At 43.3% G+C, this 19,589-nt stretch overlaps 1 protein-coding gene and 1 long non-coding RNA gene across 4 annotated transcripts in view; one reads left to right on the top strand and one right to left on the bottom strand.

Moving 5' to 3' along the window:
- Nucleotides 1–5,183, bottom strand: part of LOC122106160 — an 8,627-nt gene extending 3,444 nt beyond the window's left edge. The window contains exon 1 of the long non-coding RNA XR_006147134.1: nucleotides 5,094–5,183. This is a non-coding gene — a long non-coding RNA (uncharacterized LOC122106160). The remainder of the gene's footprint in view (nucleotides 1–5,093) is intronic.
- Nucleotides 1–15,971, top strand: part of Tmbim6 (transmembrane BAX inhibitor motif containing 6) — a 24,088-nt gene extending 8,117 nt beyond the window's left edge. Inside the window, exons 2-11 of one of the 3 annotated variants that reach the window (XR_006147133.1) lie at nucleotides 5,119–5,206; nucleotides 5,593–5,701; nucleotides 9,132–9,252; nucleotides 10,665–10,713; nucleotides 10,819–10,916; nucleotides 11,107–11,186; nucleotides 11,580–11,680; nucleotides 12,714–12,789; nucleotides 14,021–15,417; nucleotides 15,451–15,971. Coding sequence is in view for 2 of the 3 variants with exons in the window: in XM_042677443.1 (XP_042533377.1) it covers nucleotides 5,151–5,206; nucleotides 5,593–5,701; nucleotides 9,132–9,252; nucleotides 10,665–10,713; nucleotides 10,819–10,916; nucleotides 11,107–11,186; nucleotides 11,580–11,680; nucleotides 12,714–12,789; nucleotides 14,021–14,044 (714 nt within the window). In the remaining variant the exon portion in view is untranslated. Of the gene's footprint in view, nucleotides 1–5,114; nucleotides 5,207–5,592; nucleotides 5,702–9,131; nucleotides 9,253–10,664; nucleotides 10,714–10,818; nucleotides 10,917–11,106; nucleotides 11,187–11,579; nucleotides 11,681–12,713; nucleotides 12,790–14,020 lie in introns of all 3 variants that reach the window. The other 2 variants (XM_042677443.1, XM_042677444.1) reach the window with 2 other exon arrangements.
- Nucleotides 15,972–19,589: the final 3,618 nt, after the last annotated feature.

Below are 19,589 nucleotides of genomic sequence, written 5' to 3'. Positions count from 1 at the left end.
TGTCCCTCAGCTCTTCAGCTCAAGGCTAGTGCTCTACCACTTGAGCCACAGCCCCACTCCCCGCTTTTTTCTTTTTGCTTATGTGGTGCTGAGGAATTGAACCCAGGGCCTCAGGCATGCAAGGCAAGCGCTCTACCACTGAGCCACCTTCCCAGCCCGCATTTTTTTTTTTTTTTTTTTTTTTTTTGGTCGGTCGTGGGGCTTGAACTCTGGGCCTGGGCGCTGTCCCTCAGCTCTTCAGCTCAAGGCGAGCGCTCTACCACTTGAGCTACAGCGCCACTTCCGGTTTTCTGGTGGTTTATTGGAGATAGGAGTCTCACGGTCTCTCCTGCCCGGGCTGGCTTTGAACCATGATCCTCAGATCTCAGCCTCCTGAGTAGCTAGGATTACAGGCTTGAGCCACCAGAGCCCGGCCCGCATTTTTTTTTAAGTAAAGTTTGTTATTTAATCGTGGGTTTTTCTGTTATGTAAGCTGAGTTACTTGGTTAATCATTTTGATTACTTCAAGCCATGTTAAGAGCCAGCTGTTCCTGGGACTAAAAAGCTCTTGGTGTATGGAAGTTTTTATTTTTGAGTTCTAAATGCAATTTAATCTTGTTCCTACTGAGTTTTGCATATTGGCCTTTGAAAATTAAAGGTGTGGTTATGTTTTTTGTTCAGCTTCTGAGCACAACAAGCTGGGGCTAAGGTAGAAACCAGATAAATGTATTCTATCTGGCAAAACTCGAGGAACACTTATTTTAGTACTTATATATGTACGATAGTTCTTGTCTCTTTGGAACAGCAAGCTATTGTTTCCTGATTCTAAGACTTGTCTACATTCCCTTCCAGTTTTAACATTTCTGAAATAAATTGAATAATGTATCTTGAACATTAAATGAATGATTTATTGTATTTTTCTATACTGCTATTAAAATTGTCATCTACTTTTGCATCTCTAAAATCTGGTAGTTCATTTACAGTTAATTCACCATTTATTTAAACTTTGGAATAGGTAAACATAGCAAAAAAAAATGGAAAAGCTTTAGTCTGACATGGTAGCATATGCCTTATAATCACACACTTAGGAGGCTGATGCAGAAGGATCATGAGTTTAAGGCCAGCTTGGCCTACATAGCAAAAGTAGGACCCCATCTCCAAAACAAAAAGGAAGTTGTTTTAAAGTCTTTCAGATCTTAAGCTACTACTAAATCAAGGTGTAATTACTTCGATGTCCCTTCACTCACACAGCCTTTGATAGTTTTCATTTTTTTCATCAAGAGAGCAGGCCCAAGAAAGAGGCAGTCAGTAAACCACTGGGAAAGAGGAGTTTCTGCCTTTGTCCTGTCAGAATGGTTTGGTTACATGTATATTGCCCCTTTCTGACTAACAATCCTCTGGGCATTGGAAGCCCTCCCCTCCTTTTGATGCTTGAAATTGGAAGCAAGAGGTACTTTAGCATTGCTTTTGTGAACACTGAGAAACTTGGCTCTGCAGGTTGCTTCAGTATTGTTGTAAGTTCTGTCTAGGGATGTCATTAAGGTTGTTAATGGAAGCCTTAAACAAAGACACTTTCCAGGTGCTGGATTCTGCCATCCTGTAAGTGTGCTCCCTAGAGGATCATTTATCATGGTTATGGAAGGCTGTGCTAAACCTTGCAACAGCCTGCAATAATTGCACCATCTAGATCAAGAGGGCCCAGAGCCCTGTGACTCACAGGACAGGGCAGCAACTTCACTAGGGTCTGCAGCTCCTCACTGTATCCAGCCTTAAACATAACTAAAGGAAGTGAGGTGAGTGTGGTTATTGGTGAGGGAAAGGAAGGGACTCTTGAGAAAGCCAGCCAGCTATTGTGACTGTTTTTGGGGGAGGAGAGCCTCAAGAAACTAACGGCAGTGATGCTTATAACTTAAAGAGTGGCATCATTCCATCTGCACAGGGTTCTTCAGGAGGTTGACTTCAGGACAGTAATATCCATGGTCTAGTTTAATTGTGCCGAGCATTGGGGGTGTCTACTGATTCAAATGGGCATGAGTAGTTCCACTGTCTTCTGTGTCTGTGTTTGAAGCCCATCCTACCCCTCCACCATCTCCCCTTTTTGGTAGATTTGAAAGAGATAGGCATCATCTATTGAATAAGAATTTGGAGGATCTATATTTAGGAGAGAAGGAAGCTCTCAATCAGATCTTTAGTTCTGTGGATTGAATGTGTGTAGGACTGCACGCATGATAGGAGTGGGAGCAAGACTAAAGGTGACTTTCTGGTGTTGATGTGATTTAACCTTAATATAGATCGGCTTTAAAATGTCCTTTCTGGCATACTAGAATTGTTGGGGGAAAATCTGAAGAAAGTTGTAGGGCTCCAAATAGCTTTGTAGTCAAGTGCTGGTGGCTCATGCCTATAAGGTTGAAACCTGGAGGGTTGCAGTTCAGAGCCAGCCAGGACAGAAAAGTTTGCTAGACTCCATCTCTAAAATAACCAGCAAAACACAGGGCTGGAAGTATGGCTTGAGGGTAGGGTACTAGATGAACAAGCAAAAGTGCCTAGAGTTACTGCAAAGAGAAAGAAAAAAAGAAAACGACATCACATTTTTTGTTTTTGTGTTTGCTTGAGCTCTGGGCCAGGGCTCTTTAGATTTTTTTTTTGTTTATGGCTGGCTCTCAAGTGGAGCCACAGCTCCACTTTCAGATATTCGGTGGTTAGTTGGAGATAAGTCTCACAGACTTTCCTGCCTGGGCTGGCTTCAAACTGTAACAATCCTCACATTTCAGACACTTGAGTAGCTATGATTACAGACATGAGCCACTGGTGTTTTGGCTAGTTTCTTGATAAGTCTTTACAGATTAAGGTTGGTGTATGTATGTATGTTTGTATGTGTGTGTGTGTGTGTGTGTGTCTGTGTGTGTGTGTATGAGAGAGAGAGAGAGAGAGAGGGGCAAGAGGTAACAGAGAGGTGACAGGGAGGAAGGAATTAAAGCAAGTACGGTAAAATAATAACATTGGGAATGTTAAAAGGATGGTAAACATACAGGGAAGTCTTTTTTTTTTTTTTTTTTTTTTTTTGTCGGTCGTGGGGCTTGAACTCTGGGCCTGGGCGCTGTCCCTCAGCTCTTCAGCTCAAGGCTAGCACTCTGTACCACTTGAGCTTCAGCGCCACTTCCAGTTTTCTGGTGGTTTATTGGAGATAGGAGTCTCAGGGTCTCTCCTGCCCGGGCTGGCTTTGAACCGCAATCCTCAGATCTCAGCCTCCTGAGTAGCTAGGATTACAGGCGTGAGCCACCAGCGCCCGGCTACAGGGAAGTCTTTGCATAAATGAGTTTTCATAGCTATAATAAAAAAAGGTTTAAAATTGTGAACTTTAGTTCAATTTAAATATGTATTAAGTAGGAAACTTATGCATATTTATTTATTTATTTATTTTTGTCTGTCATGGGACTTGAACCTTGAACTCTGGGCCTGGGTGCTGCCCCTGAGCTCTTCAGCTCAAGGCCACAGCACCACTTCTGGCTTTTTCTGCTTATGCGATGCTGAGGAATGGAACCATGGGCCTCATGCATGCTAGGCAAGCATTTTACCACTGAGCCACCTTCCCAGCCCTAAAATTGGTTTTATATGCTAGTGGATCCCTTTAACTAGGCTGCTAATTGAGAATTTCTCCTACAAACTCTTTTAAAGGACAAATGACTTTCCAAAAGGATAGACATCAAATGCTAGTAACAATTGTTTGGGAGAGAAGATTGGTTTATTTTTTAGTTCTTTTTAAAATAATTAACAGTTATTGCAAGCATTCTAAAAGTACATACATAAAAATGAAAATATTGGGCTGGGAAGGTGGTTCAGTGGTAGAGCGCTTGCCTTGCATGCATGAGGCCCTGGGTTCGATTCCTCAGCACCACATAAGCAGGGAAAAAAAAGAGCCGGAAGTGACACTGTGGCTCAAGTGGTAGAGTGCTAGCTTTGAGCTGAAGAGCTGAAGGACAGCGCCCAGGCCCAGAGTTTAGGCTCCATGACCAGACCCCCCCTCCCCCCCAAAAAAAAATATTTGGAGAGGGGTAGTGAAATCGATTGTAGGGAGATTGTGTGTGTGTGTGCGCGCGCGCGGCGCGCGAGTATGTGCGCGAGTCCTGGGGCTTGAACTCAGAGCCTTGGTTGCTGTATCTGAACTTAGGGCTAATACTCTACCACTTTCTGCTTTTTCTGAGTAGTTTATTTTTTTAATTTTTTATTTCTTTTGGGTCCGGTTGTGGGGCCTGAACTCTGGGCCTGGGTGCTGTCCCTCAGCTCTTTAGCTCAAGGCTAGTGCTCTACCATTTGAGCCACAGCGCCACTTCCAGCTTTTTTCCTTTTTTTGCTTATGTGGTGCTGGGGAATCAAACCCAGGGCCTCATGCATGCAAGGCAAGTGCTCTATCACTGAGCCACCTTCCCAGCCCTTTCTGAGTAGTTTAATGGAGATAAGAGGCTCATGAATTTTTCTGCCCAGGCTGGCTTTGAACCTTGATCTTCAGATCTCAAGCCTTCTGAATAGGATTATAGAAGTGAGCCACCAGCACCTGGTGGTAGTTTTTTTTTGGGTCAGTCTTGAGGCTTGAATTCTGGGGCTAGGCACTGACCCTGAGCTCTTCAGCTCAAAGCGAGTGCTTTACCACTTGAGCCACACCTCCACCTCAGTTTTCTGGTGGTTAATTGGAGATAAAAGTCTCACGGACTTCTCTGCCAGGGCTAGCTTTGAACTGTGATCCTCAGGTCTCTGCCTCTGGAGTAGCTAGGATTACAGATGTGAGCCACAGTGTCTTGTTGATAGCTTCATTATTCTAATGAACAATGTCAGTATTGTATATAAGAATGTTATTTGTAGCTGGGTGCCTGTAGCTCACACCTGTAATCCTAGCTACTCAGGAGGCTGAGATCTGAAGACCTCAGTTCAAAGCCAGCCCGGGCAGAAAAGTCTGTGAGACTTTCCTGAAATAAACCACTGGCTCTGTGGCTCAAGTGGTAGGATGCCAGCCTTCAGCTGAAGAGCTGAGGGACAGTGTCCAGACCCGGAGTTCAAGCCGCATGACTGACAAAAAAAAAAAGTTATTTGTGCTTTTTATGTGTCTTGGTGTCTTTAACCTTTTCTTTACCCTTGATCAGATAGAGAGGAGACTGTGTCACACTGACTCTGGAACCATGAACGTATTTGATCGGAAGATCAACTTCGATGCACTCTTAAAATTCTCCCACATGTAAGTGTACTAACCTTGACTCTGGTTCCTTCATTTCTTCTCTTGGCTTCTCCCTCCCTTCCCCCACTTCATTAACTTCTGTATGTATAAGTTAACAAATTGGCTAGACTCCAGATAAACCTGATAAAAAATGCTTAGTTTCTGAGAGTTGCTGTATGATCACTGGAAAGTCTTTAATCCTAGTGTGTGTATAATGGGAATACAAGACATTGGGCTCTTGGGTCTTCTAAGCATTAGAGTCTGTTAATCTATTTTTAAAGATTCTTACTATAATAATGCTTTCCCCAACATATGTCCAACTATTATAACTATCACACATCCCCCTGAGAAGAGGCCCTGAGGAGATGAGATTGATCCAGACTGATAGCTGTTATGTTCTTTCCTAGAACTCCCTCAACACAGCAGCACCTGAAGAAGGTCTATGCCAGTTTTGCCCTCTGTATGTTTGTGGCGGCTGCGGGGGCCTATGTTCATGTGGTCACTCATTTCATCCAGGTAAGTACTGGTTGTTGTAATACTAAACTGCATAGAAGGAAAACCAGCTCAACAGGATGGTCCATTCCTGAGCCCCTCCTTAATCCTTATCAGTAATTTGAGATCTGAACTCTGTCCACCATTAAATCAAGATATGTAGAGCTGGTTAAGTGTTCTGGCAACTGCCCCTCTGCATACTGAAAACAATATGTTAACCTTGGCTTTGGATGGTGTGCTGCTGACTTGGAAGATACACAGAGCCTAGGAGAAACGCCATGTGTGGGGCTTTCTCTGCATTGGTCACCGATCTGTCTTTTTCTTGTTCTTTGTTACCTAAATGACTGTGGAATAGTGAGAATTGGGAGACAAAACATCAATTGTACTGTTAATTATTGGGAGAAGTAAGATTGAGACCTTTACAAATTTGACCTATTTTACTCTCTGATCTACTGAATGGTTGAGAGATACCTTTTGTCCTGAGGTAGACTTATTTTAGTGCTGGCCATCAGTAGAAGGCAGAGTTTGACAACTAACCAAAAACCTTGAGGCTCTCACTAAATCATAAATATGACTCTGTATTTGTGCCTCACATTTGCAATGGCAGAAAACTGTCCTTCAGGTAAATCCTACTAAGGGTTGTATGAAAAATTACATATTCAAAACAGGACTTTGATCCTTGAGTTAAAGGCAAGGTTTTTTCCTCTTGTTTCTAGTTGTGTTGTTTTGGTCTACTTTTTTTAAACATTCATATAGTAAAAATGCAATCAGTTCTCATTATTCCCAGATTTTGTATTTAGGAGTTCACCTGCTTGCTAACATTTGCAACTGCAAAATCCTACTACCTTTTTTTTCTTTTTTTTTTTAACTCTGTTGTGGGGCCTGAGCTCTGGGCCTGGGCACTGTCCTTCAGCTCAAGGCTGAGCCACAGGGTCACTTCTGGCTTTTTCTGCTTATGTGGTGCTGAGGAATCAAACCCAGGGCCTCATGCATGCAAGGCAAGCAGTCTACCACTGAGCCACTTTCCCAGCCCTAATCCTGTTACTTTTTGCAGATAGGAACGGCGAGGTAAAAACTTTGTTCAAAATATGTGGTGCTAGCTTCTTATTGTAGGTCAGGAATGATGACACTCTGCCTTCATATTTCACTCAAATGTCTTTGAGCTACAACGCTACTTCTGGTTTTCTGATGGTTCATTGAATAAGAGTCTCATGGACTTTGCTGCCTGGGCTGGCTTTGAACTGAGATCCTCAGACCTCAGCCTCCTGAATAGCTAGGATTATAGGCGTGAACCACCAGTGCCTGGCTCCTCAGCCTTTTTTGTGTGTTTTTGTTACTGATTTTGCAGTTTGAAATTCAAAGATCATGGGAGGAAGTGCTGCCCATTACATTACTAATTGCAGTATCTTAGGGAGAAAATAGATAATGCTTGTTCAGATATCAGCTATAGTGCTGTTGGCTGTGAATTTAATAAGTCAACAATGTATGACACATTAAGGTATCCTTAAACAGAACCACATGAAATAAGATTACTGTATTGTTTCATGAAAATGTGACCAGAAGCTTGTAGGAAACGAACTCTGTATTTCCTTCAGGAGCAGTGACTCAAAATTCACTAATTCACTGTCCATTTTAGCATTTTAGCATGATTACTTTGAATTGGCTATGTCTTTTTCTTTATTTTTTTTATTTTGTCTGTCCTAGGGCTTGAACTCAGGGCTTTGGGTACTGTCCTGAGCTTTTGTGTTCAAAGCTAGCACTTGAGCCATAGCTCTACTTCCAGTTTTTTGTTTTTTTTTACATATTACTATTTAATTTTACAACTTGATAGGTAAGTAAATAACAGTCCACATATTATTTACATGTGAAATGCATGTTTATAATATACATTAACAGTAATGATGTTAATACATTTTGAATATAATTCTTCACAATAAAAATTGCAATGAAGTGATAGCAATGAAATGGAGTCCAAATGCATTTGTTTACAAGATACATTAAAAATAATGATGTTAAGTACATTTTGAATGTAATTACTTCCAGTTTTTTGATGGTTAATTGGAGGTAAGAGTCTCATGGATTTTCTCTTCCAGGCTGACTTCAAATCACAATCCTCAGATCTTAGCCTGGGAATAGCTAGGATTATAGGCATGAGCCACCAATGCCAGCCATATGTTAACTATATCTTTAAAGGAAAACAGGAACTTCATGTGTATATCTATTCTTGATTATTTTCCTTTTTTTCTAATGCCTATAGCTTCTCCCTTTAAAAAAAAAAAAAAGAGCCAGGCGCCAGTGGCTCATGCCTGTAATTCTAGCTACTCAGGAGGCTAAGATCTGAGGATCGCAGTTCAAAGCCAGCCCAGGCAGGAAAGTCCATGAGACTCTTATCTCTAATAAACCACTAGAAAACTGGAAGTGGTGCTGTGGCTCAATTGGTAGAGTGCTAGCCTTGAGTTGAAGAGCACAAGGACAGTGTCCAGGCCCAGAGTTCAACCCCCACGACCAACAAAAAAAAGGAAAGAAAGAAAGAAAGAAAGAAAAAGAACTTGTTACAAAATTAGTAAATGTCTATTGTACAAAGAATTCAGAAACATGACTTATAAGAAGAATGTGATTTTTAAAAACCTCCAAAGCTGGGTGGAGTAGTATACTCTTATAATCCTATTTGGGAAGCAGAGACAGGAAATCTCAAGTTCCAGGTGAGCCTGGGCTACATAAGCAAGACCCAGTCTGGGGAAGGAAAAACCAACAACAGAAATACTCAAAAAACACAAACCTTCCATTACCCATCACTGTTAACATTCATTGGTATTTACTAGTCTCTTGGTTTTTTTTTGTTTTTTTTTTTTATTCTACATCATGATGAAATGTGCTTTTTAAGCACTTGTCAATTTGGCTCATCTTTTCTGTTTCTTGGGCAAGACTGATTCATAGTTTGACTTGAGCAGTTATGCAGCAGATGATTGACTATAAAGGAACTCCAAGAACCTTTAGCATCCACTTCCACTGTGCTCCGTTCCCTTATCTTTAGAGCCTTGATTTCCCTCCCTACAGTTGAGACAACAGTGCCTTTTTCCTTGCCTTCAGGTTAGACACAAATACTAGGATTTTTTTTTTTCTTTTTTTTGGTCAGTCGTGGGGCTTGAACTCTGGGCTTGGGTGCTGTCCCTGTGCTCTTTAGCTCAAGGCGAGCACTCTACCACTTGAGCCACAGCACCACTTCCAGTTTTCTAGTGGTTTATTGGAGATAAGTCTCTCGGATTTTCTTGACCGGGCTGGCTTTGAACTGCGATCCTCAGATCTCAGCCTTCTGAGTAGCTAGGATTACAGGCGTGAGCCACCGGCATCTGGCTACAAATACTAGGAATTTTAGATAAGTATTTGAACCTCGTAAAGTCTCCTACCACAGTGTGAAACCCTGAAATATTTATTTATTGATTGGATCTGACAGGCTGGCCTGCTCTCTGCCTTGGGCTCCCTGGGGTTGATGATTTGGCTGATGGCAACACCTCATAGCCATGAAACTGAGCAGAAGAGACTGGGACTTCTTGCTGGATTTGCTTTCCTTACAGGTATGCTAAGGAATTGGTCTAATTGGGGTGAAGGGGTGGATAGTGCTACAATTTCAGTATTTCTTTCTCTTTTTTTTTTGGTCCAGTCGTGGGGCCTGAACTCTGGGTCCCTCAGCAGCTCAAGGCTAGCGCTCTACCACTTGAGCCACAGCGCCACTTCTGGCTTTTTTCTTTTTGCTTATGTGGTGCTGAGGAATCGAACCCAGGGCCTCAGGCATGCAAGGCAAGCGCTCTACCACTGAGCCACCTTCCCAGCTCCCAGTTTCAGTATTTCTTAAAACTAAAACCTGAGATTTTTTTTCTAGTTAACCACCAACTTGCATATTTTGTTGTCTGTCTGTTCCTTAGAAGACTTCTTCGTGGAGTCTTCCCTGAAGTATATTACTGTTGTGATTTTTCCCTTCTGGGCTCCTCTAGGGCTGCAGGGTCTAGTCATACTTGTATTTGAATATCTTTTGCATTGTACTGCATTTTCTTTGTGACTGTCAGCTGTGACTCCTACTTTTGGATCTAAAAATAGTTACTGTGTGCTCAAATGAATGAGCTTTATGACTTGCTAAATGATAGATATGAGAACTAGGTTTAGGGCCTGGCTTAGTTGGACCCACACTGGTCCATCTGCTTGCACAGGCATCTGCTCTGAGCCTGGCCAACAGTTAAAGCCACACATTGACATCTGCCACACAGGACAATTCGCTGACTCTCAGGAAAGAATTCAAAGTGCAGCTTTTCTAGAATCATCATTAAAGGAAGCAGGACTGAAGCCACATAATAAAAATAATAGCAAAGCAAGCCTACTGATGTACAACTTGTTCTGAGTGACAGGTATAATCTGTACTGTATTGAGGAACTTTTAGAAAGAAAGGGATTTACAGATTAAGATTTAGTTTTCAAAGGCATGAAGAGGTGAATTATCAGGAGAGGAAAGAGCCAGGACAGAAGAAATGTTGGGCTGGAACAAGTTGCTCTCCTATTGGCTGGTGTCTACCTGCAGAACCTGTCCGACCTTTCTTTGTTCCCAGTGAAGTCAGACTGCATGACTTGCAAGGTTGCTGGCTACCAGGCCCTGTTCTGCCTTGTTGCTCTAACTCCTGATTCAGTCCACATTATAGTCTCGCATTACTCTAGCTCAAAAATATTTCACCTGCCTGCTTCACTTCCCACACCCCCCATGATCACTTATGATTTGAACTAAAAGAGCAATTTTGTGGGTATGTCTACAAGTAACTGGAGTATATATAGTCTTGAAAATAAGGAAGAGAGAGGAAAGAGAATTACTTTAGCTTTACATACCTGTTTTTGGAGCATGAATGCCTATGCTACTCATGATCAGCTTTTGTATGTGAGGGTCCTCTTCCAGAACTGACTGGTAAGACTGGATAATTGTGTTCTGGGTTTTTCTTGTTTTCTAGGAGTTGGCCTGGGCCCTGCTCTGGAGTTGTGCATTGCTATTAATCCCAGGTAACTGTTTTAGTCTTTATGTCCTTTTAATTGTTGATGAGTTTACTTTCTAAGTATGGGCCACATTCTTGGAGCCCTGAAGCTAATGGAATATTTCTTGAACAGCATCCTTCCTACTGCCTTCATGGGCACCGCCATGATCTTCACCTGCTTCACCCTGAGTGCTCTCTATGCAAGGCGCCGGAGCTACCTCTTTCTGGGAGGTAAGTGTGGAGTTGGACACAGGTATCTTGGTGAGGCCGTGTTCTAGCCAGAATTCTTACTAGGACTCCTCTACCTCAGCTCCCTGGTTGACTGTTAAAAAGTCTTCATTTTGGAGGAAACTAAAAAGTGGCCATAATGGGACTGATTTGTTGGCTTCTCTCGAGATAACTTTTTGCCCTGTCTTAATAGGTATTTTGATGTCAGCCATGAGCCTGATGGTTTTGTCTTCCCTGGGGAACCTTTTCTTTGGATCTATTTGGCTTTTCCAGGTAAGATTTAATTTTTTTTCTGCAGCCATTTGATTCATGCTTTTTTTTTTTTTTTCTCTCTTAACCCTCAAGCAACAGGTTAACTACGCTTCTTCCAAGATAGGCAGTGCCCTTTAGGCCATCCCTCCAAATCCTTAAAGGGTGTAATGGTTGGGCATTGCTAAGGAGAAGTGTTACTTAGAGACCATTTATCTAAGGCCACCCAGCAAGGGCTTGATATATGTACTATGGAAGCTTTTCCAGTAACCTAAAAGAATGACAGCAGAATTGTGCCTTAGGTTAGCATTTTTGATGGCCAAAAGCCAGAAACTAGGGCTGCTTGTTCCCTCTACTTTAATTACTATATTTTATCTACTTAATTACTATATTTTAATATCATTTTTCTTTCTTTAGGCAAACCTGTATATGGGACTGGTCGTCATGTGTGGCTTTGTCCTTTTTGATACTCAACTCATTATTGAAAAGGCTGAAAATGGAGATAAGGATTACATCTGGTGAGTGTGGGAACTGGTCTGCACTGAGAATAAAGATTGAAACATCCCATTCCAGTCCACAGTGGAACTTAGGTAACCAGGCTTCAGGAGTGCATATAGCTGCAAGCTTTTGGAGCTGTTTGTCCCAATAGCAGAGTCTCTCAGTTCCCAAAAGGTACTTAATTTTTAAAAACTAGATTAATGTACATTCTTTTTATTTTTAATTTTGGTGGTACTTGGGATCAAATCCAGACCTCATATATGCTAGGCAGGTACTGTATCATGGAACTACATCCTTATCCCTTTATATGTGTATGTGTGTGCACGTGTTCCAGTATTGGGACTTGAACTCAAGGACCTTGAGGTCTCCCTTACCTATTGTATTGAACAGAGTTGTGAGCCACTAGCACCTGGCCCTTTGTAGTTTTAATAGTAGCCACCTCCAGGCAGGAGAAAGGGAAAGAAGTCTTTCTCCTTTTACTCTGTATATATATGTGTGTTTGTATGCACACACACACCAGTCCTAGGGCTTAAACTCAAGGCTTAGGCACTGTCTCTGAACTTTGTTGCTCAAGGCTAGTACTCTAACACTTGAGCTACAGCTCCACTTCTGGCTTCTTAAATTTTTGATGGTTGATTGGAGATTAGAATCTTATGGATTTTCCTGCCTGGGCTGGCTTTGAACCATGATCTCAGCTTCCTCATAGCTAGGATCACAGGCATGAACCACTGGCACCTGACTTGGTATACTTTTTGTAATCTTTAAACCTTTAACAGAGAAAAGATGGGCATAGTTGTTAAGTAGTTTTAAAGTCTCCATAAATAATAGCAGTGGTAGTTCAAGATTCAAATTTGGGCCTCTGCACAATCCAAAACCCAATCTCTTTGTGCCATGTGGCTCCATTGAGTTGAATAGGATCCCAGATCACCCCACTCTTCCCTAGTTTTTTTTACTTCCTCAGTTGGGGTGGTGTTGAAGAAGCTGACTTATGTACTGAGTTTATAGATAAAGAAAGTGGGAAGGGCCACTGGTAACCTTGTTCTTCTCTTTCAGGCACTGCGTTGATCTCTTCTTAGATTTTGTTACTCTCTTCCGAAAACTCATGATGATCTTGGCTATGAATGAGAAGGTCAGTCAGCCTACACCCCACAGGTGGAAGGATGGCTTCTGGTCAGCATCTGTGTATGCTTCAGATTTGCCATGTTATTCAGATACTCATTATAGTGTAATGCAGGCCAGTGAGCAAGAGGTAAACCAGAAGCTTCAGCTGATGGAGAAAAAGGAGCAAGTAAAAGCTCTCTCTCCCTTTTTTTTTTTCTTAACTAATCTCAAAAACTAGTATCAAAAGGAAAAGAGCTTCAGTGCTTGTAAGGTAGCTATGACTTGGAAAAAGAAAATTAAAATGTATCTTACATATTTCACAAGTAGACTAGTTTTAGTTTGTTTGCTTGTTTGTTTGTTTGTTTTTGGTCTGGTCGTGGGGCCTGAACTCTGGGCCTGGGCTCTGTCCCTCAGCTCTTCAGCTCAAGGCTAGCGCTCTACCACTTGAGCCACAGTGTCACTTCCGGCTTTTTTCTTTTTGCTTATGTGGTGCTGAGGAATTGAACCCAGGGCCTCAGGCATGCAAGGCAAGCTCTCTACCACTGAGCTACCTTCCCAGCCCGTTTGCTTGTTTTGTTGCCAGTCCTGGGGCTTGAACTCAGGGCCTAAGCCCTCTCTCTGAGCTGTTTTTTTTTTTTTTTTTACTCAAAGCTATTGTTCTACCACTTGAGCCACACTTTCACTTCTGTTTTTTTTTTTTTTTTTTTTTTGAGTAGGTTATTGGCAATAAGAGTCTCTTGGACTTTCCTGCCCAGGCTGGCTTCAAACCGTGATCTTCAGATCTCAGCCTCCTGAGTAGCTAGGATTACTACAGTATTGTGAGCCACTGGCACCGAGCTTAGTTTTAATTTTTTTTATTTTTTGGAAGAACTAAACTAGATTATCTCAGTATCCTCTTTATATACAGAATTCACACTCCCTCTCCAGAGTGGAGCTCTCTCTTAGGCTCCACCTTGTTGATGGCCTTAGTTTCCCTCATTTAGGATAGAGCACTAGTTCACAGCCTTCTCTGGCTAGGATCGGGACTGTGGTGATCAGGAGTTGCCCGGTGTGATCAGGCAGCCCACTCAGGCACTGCAGGGGTGGGGTGGCAAGGCAGTCTGAGAAGCAGGCCTAGGGGCAGATGCTTTGAGATTTCTGATTTCTTGTTCCTTGTTTTTTCCCACATCCCTTCTAGCTCTTGACTAAAGGCCACTTGAGTTTGAGATTGGATGTCTGGTGTTAAAAATTAATTGTGATTTTTTTTCCCCCCCTTACAGGACAAGAAGAAAGAGAAGAAGTGAGATGACAATCCAGCCTCTCCCAGTTTGACCTCCTCTCCCTCTCCCCCTCATTTCCTCTTTGCACACATCACAGGTGGCGTGTTCTATGATAATGAAAAGCATCAGAAAAGCTTTTGTACTTTGTGGTTTTCTCTATTTTGAGGTTTTTGTTTTTGTTTTTTTTTTTTGACCAAAAAAAAAAAAAAACTGATTAGCAGAATATAGTTTGGAGTTTGGCTTCCTATTCCTGGGGTTCTTCCTTATTCCCTTTTTTGTCAGCCCATCAGTAGCCTCTTGCTCTGCCCAGGCAGCCAGGCCACCAAAATGAGGACTTGGGGTCAGCCAAGAGAACAAACTGCAGGAAGTCTGCCGTCTCACTGAGGCTCAGCAAGTGGACCAGGACTGGTTGATAGAGATGCCTCAGCCCATCCGTCTTCAGCATTGCTTGTTCTGTGCACAGTTCCTGTGGGACTGGGCAGTTTGTTTTCCATTGTGAAGAAGGTTGCTAGTCCTGTGACTAACTCAGATTCATCAGATCTGATCTGTCAACCCTACAAAGAAAGCAGAAAGTCTGATTGGGTGCTTTGTGTCCTCTGTGCTGTCTGAGCTGGTCTGGCAAGCACCTCTGCCTTGTGATCATGAAGGGAATGTAGACTTGGGTGTATTCCCTTTCCCACCCCTGCCTGGCCCTCAGGGACTCCGTCAGCTTTCCATCCATGGGGTGGGAGGACTTGAGCACAAAGATGAATCCTTGTGAGGCATTTAGGAAAAGGCTGAGCATGAATGGCAAGGTACGCGTAGCCCAGAATTCTCCCAAGTTTTCCTTGGTATTTGTATTGTTTTTTAAATTGGCTTTGAAAATTGGTTATTATCTTCATTACTGCATGACCTCTATCAGGTAGCTATGATTAAAGGCCCCAAAGAGGAAGGCTAGGGAAGGGGAGCAGTTGAACCTCTAGGGTTCATTGTAATGAATCCTGCCAGATGAGCCTAGGCAAGGACTGCTTGGTATAGTGGGGGACAAATCTCCACCAACCCCAGGGGTTCCTTGTAGGATTGGTAAGCGGGCCCCTGGTGACTTGGAAGACAACCATCGTAGCCCTTCAGTGTATTTTTGTCTAACTCCACCTGGACACTATTAGAGAGTTGTCAGGCCAGAGACTTGGGGCAGTAGATAAATGGTCATTTTACAGATGCACTTTAGTCTTTGTTCTTGTGGTCTTCAGGGCAGAAGCCAGGTGGCCAGTGCTGCAAAGATGCAGCTCTTGTTGCAAACATGGGTGGGAGTCCTAATAGCCATCACTAGGTCCTCCTTGTGGGCTGCCAGAGTTGGGTGGCACAGAAGGGCAGCATCAGGCACAGTCATGGCCCTGGCTGTATGGTTTCGGTGCCAGGTGACTGTGCCGTGGAAAGCTCATCATTAGTAGGACACTATTTGGGGCTGTGCTGGTTTACAGTGCTCCATGTCACGATGCCATCTCACGAAACTTCTGGAGTGACAGGCCACTCATAATGGCTTGCTTTTACTGAGGATGCTGCCCTTTGATTTAGCTGCTGCCTCCGGCCTCTTGCTTGAGAACTTACAAAAGGGACTTCCTTCCTGTAAAAAGCCCTCATCAGCAACTCTCCATAAAAATGGCGATTCTCAGACCTGTTGAAGCCAAACTCCACCTCTTGTGCTTTTTTGCTTGGGATAAAGGAGTTTTTCTTTAGAAACAGTGCCAAGAATGACAAGAATATTAAAAAAAAAATAATTACTTTTAAAGAAAATGCCTAACAGGTTTTTAATACAATTATCTGTAATTTCCAGTTTCTTTTCTAGTTCTTGGTTTTTCGGCTCAGGCTGCATTCTCTTAACTCATACTGTGAAGACAAAGGTGTTTTTGATTCAAAAATATATATCTACATAGTCTTAATTTGTAAAAAATAAAGAAAATTCCTTAACCTCTCCTGGTGTTTGTGTGTGTTGAATCAAGGGCATTAGATGCAGGACTCGAGAGCTTGGGGACTGCTTGCTGGTGGGAGGCTGGGTGTGACAGGATTGTCTGCTATAGAAGCGGATAGAAACAAGAGCCCCACTTAGGCCTTCCTCTCTGGAGCCCCCAGTCTGTCCGCCCCCACTTTGCTGAGGGTATTCTGTGGTAGTTCACTTTTTCTGGTCAGCTTTGGAATTGGGTAATGAAAATGGTGTGTGTGGGGGGGAGAGGCCGGGACTCGTTTTTGCAAGTACCTGTGTTTCAACTATGGCCAGGCTCTGTACCACATGCCTGATGAATAAAAACCCTTTGTCCTTGTATGTTTACACATGATAAACCAGCCTGAAGTACACTGGGCTCGTTGAGCTGTGGCACATTGCCCTCCGGATGCTAGGGTCATTGGACACAGACCTGTTAGGATTTGCTGCTCTCCTCTGTTTATCATGTTACAGGTGACCTGTCAGGAGTCCATATATGCATGTCCATCCCAGATGGGAGTAGCCACTCTCCCAAACTTGGAGCTCATTGACTTCAAGGAAAGGCAGAATACTTAAATCTTGAGCTGAGGGCAGCACAGGGCACACTGTATTTCAAGTACTTACAGTGACACACTTGCTTAGGCAATTTTTTTTTAATTTTTTTTTTTGTTGGTTCTGGGGCCTGACGTCTGGGCCTGGGCTCTGTCCTTCAGCTCTTCAGCTCAAGACTAGCCTGCTACCACTTGAGTCACAGCGCTACTTTTGCCTTTTTCTGCTTATGTGGTGCTGAGGAATCAAACCCAGGGCCTTATGCATGCAAGGCAAGCACTCTACCACTGAGCCACCTTTCCAGCCCCTTGAGGAATTCTAATATCCCCAATAGCCTAAGAAGAGGGTGGTAGTTATATATGATCAATTCACAGCAAGAAGCAAGGCCTTTGTCTCTGGGCTACCTGTTCATTGCTACCTATGTAGCAGATTATCCATAGGATAACCTGTCATAGCTGAAAATCTTGTCATAGCTCAATGAGCCCAGTGTAGTGCAGGCTGCTTTATCATATGTAAACTTACAAGGACATCATCCTTTCCTTTCCTGACCTGCATACTGACGGGAAGGTGGACAGGGAAAAATGAAGAGGTTTTAGCAAATACCCTGCCCTCCCCCCAACTCTAACCATTATATAAGAGTGAGCACAGATATGGTCTGTTTTCTTACCAATTATCAATGAAACAAGACAATGGACAATGGCTGGGTCTGTGCCTGATGGACCTGGAGGCCTGCACCACGGGAGGGAGAGAGATGGGCTGTGCATGTGGAATATCACCACAATGGAAAGGGCATGCTCTCCCACTGCAGTGATCACATGGGATGTCCATGGACAATGTGGCTAAAACTTCTTGCTTGCTAATTATTCTCCACTAGCAAAGTAGGAGAGTTGCCTGTAGACAGTAAATGTTAGAACAGAGTAAACGAGTGGGTGGGAAGATCACAGAGATGCAGCCTGGCCTGGTGGGGTCAGGAAAAAGATACTGAAATGTGAACCAGATCTCAAAGGTGAAGTTATCAAGAAGGAAGACAGTGGAGCTGGGTGATACTACTCAGAAGGCTAAGATCTGAGGATTACACTTTCAGCCAGCCTGGGCGGGAAAGTCCATGGGACTTCCAGACGTGGAGCTATGGCTAAAGTGGTAGAGCAGTAGCTTTGAGCAAAAAAGCTCAGGGACAGCACCCAGGCCCTGTGTTCAAGGCCAAAACTGGTACCAAAAGAAGAAAAAATGACAAAGGCACAAATACACTAAATAGTGGTACACACTTGGAACCCTAGCACTTGGGAGGCGCAGCTAGGAGGATTGCAAAATCAAAGAACACGAATCTAGAGATTAAATGACAAGAGCCAAACCAGGGGGCTGGGAAGGTGGCTCAGTGGTAGAGTGCTTGCCTTGCATGCATGTGGTCCTGGGTTTGATTCCTCAGCACCACATAAGCAGAAAAAAAAAGCCAGAAGTGCTATGGCTCAAATGGTAGAGCACTAGCCCTGAGCTGAAGAGCTGAGGGATAGCGCCCAGGCCCAGAGTTCAGGCCCCACGACCGGACCCCTCCCCCCCCCAAAAAAAGAGCCAAACCAACAAAATGTATGGGTCTTGACCCAAATAAATCAACTGAGAATGAAAGATACATACATACCTATAACCAGGGGTCCAAACAGATACACAGGAAAACAAACGGGGCAATTTGAACATCCAAATCCCAAGAGTCTGATATTCATGAGCTTGTAGGTTTCTGTTCACTGAAACATGTTAGACTCCTACAGAAACCTGTATAGCTTCATCCTTGGCTCTCACAATCACTGGCTATGGAGAAACACACTCATGTCCTGAGGCTTTTTGTTGTTGTTGGTGGTGGTGGTGGTGGTCATGGGGCTTGAGCTCTGGGCCTAGTTGCTGTCCCTGAGCTCTTCAGCTCAAGGTGAGTGCTCTATCACTTGAGCCACAGCATCACTTTCGGGTTTTCTTTCTGGTGATTAATTGGAGATAAGCGTCTCATGGACTTTCCTGCCAGGGCTGGCTTTGAACCGTGATCCTCAGATCTCAGCCTCCTGAGTAGCTAGGATTACAGGCGTGAGCCACCAGCGCCTGGCACCCACAATATATATATTTTTTTTTTTGGGTCCGGTGGTGGGGCCTGAACTCTGGGCCTGGGCGCTGTCCCTCAGCTCTTCGGCTCAAGGCTAGTGCTCTACCACTTGAGCCACAGCGCCACTTCCGGCTGTTTTCTTTTTGCTTATGTGGTGCTGAGGAATCGAACCCAGGGCCTCAAGCATGCAAGGCAAGCACTCTACCACTGATCCACCTTCCCAGCCCCATCCCACAATATTTTTAAGCAACAACTATTAATTTAAAAACAAAAAAAAAGGAGAGACACAAAAGCAAGAAAGAAAAAACATTTAAGTCCTTGGTTCATTTCGCTTAACATCAACTTATCTGACCATTTCTGCTTGTCTCAGACATATACTAGTTATTGCAAATAAGGGAAACCATGGGACCTAGGTTTCTTTGGGCCTGGCTTACTTCACTTAATATGTTTTTCCAAGTCTTTCTATTTCTTAACAAATGGGGCAATATCATTCTTTCTGATGGAGGCATAGAATTCCATTGTGTATATATCCCACATTTTCTTGATCCATTCATCTACTGAGAGGCATCTGGGTTGCTTCCAATACTTAGCTATGGTAAATAATGCTGCAATAAACATAGTTGTGCTGGTAGCCTCAGTATGGTCTTGTTTGTGATCATTTGGGTAAATACCCAAAAGTGGGATTGCTGGGTCATAGGGGAGCTCTATGTGGAGTTATAAGATGATTTCTTTGTTGCTTTGTATGCCCCTCCCCCATGGTATAACCACTGTTTTCACTGTATTTGATGTTAGTGTAATTTGTGGAGGGGAAGGGAAAAAACAAATTGTTTAAATAGTGATACAGATGGACCCATTGCAACAATGAGATGTACAAGACGTTATGTCGAAAATGAACTACACATCTTTGGCGCAGGGGGGCGATAGTGGTGGGGGAGGTGGGAGGGGGGTCAGATGGGAAGGGGAAACAAAGGAGGAGG

Source organism: Dipodomys spectabilis, unplaced genomic scaffold (assembly GCF_019054845.1).
Source record: "Dipodomys spectabilis isolate Male_0828 unplaced genomic scaffold, ASM1905484v1 ptg000039l, whole genome shotgun sequence".
Classification (NCBI taxonomy): Eukaryota; Metazoa; Chordata; class Mammalia; order Rodentia; family Heteromyidae; genus Dipodomys; species Dipodomys spectabilis.
Note: the sequence above shows the minus strand (reverse complement) of the source record. Positions and strands in the feature narration are given on the sequence as shown.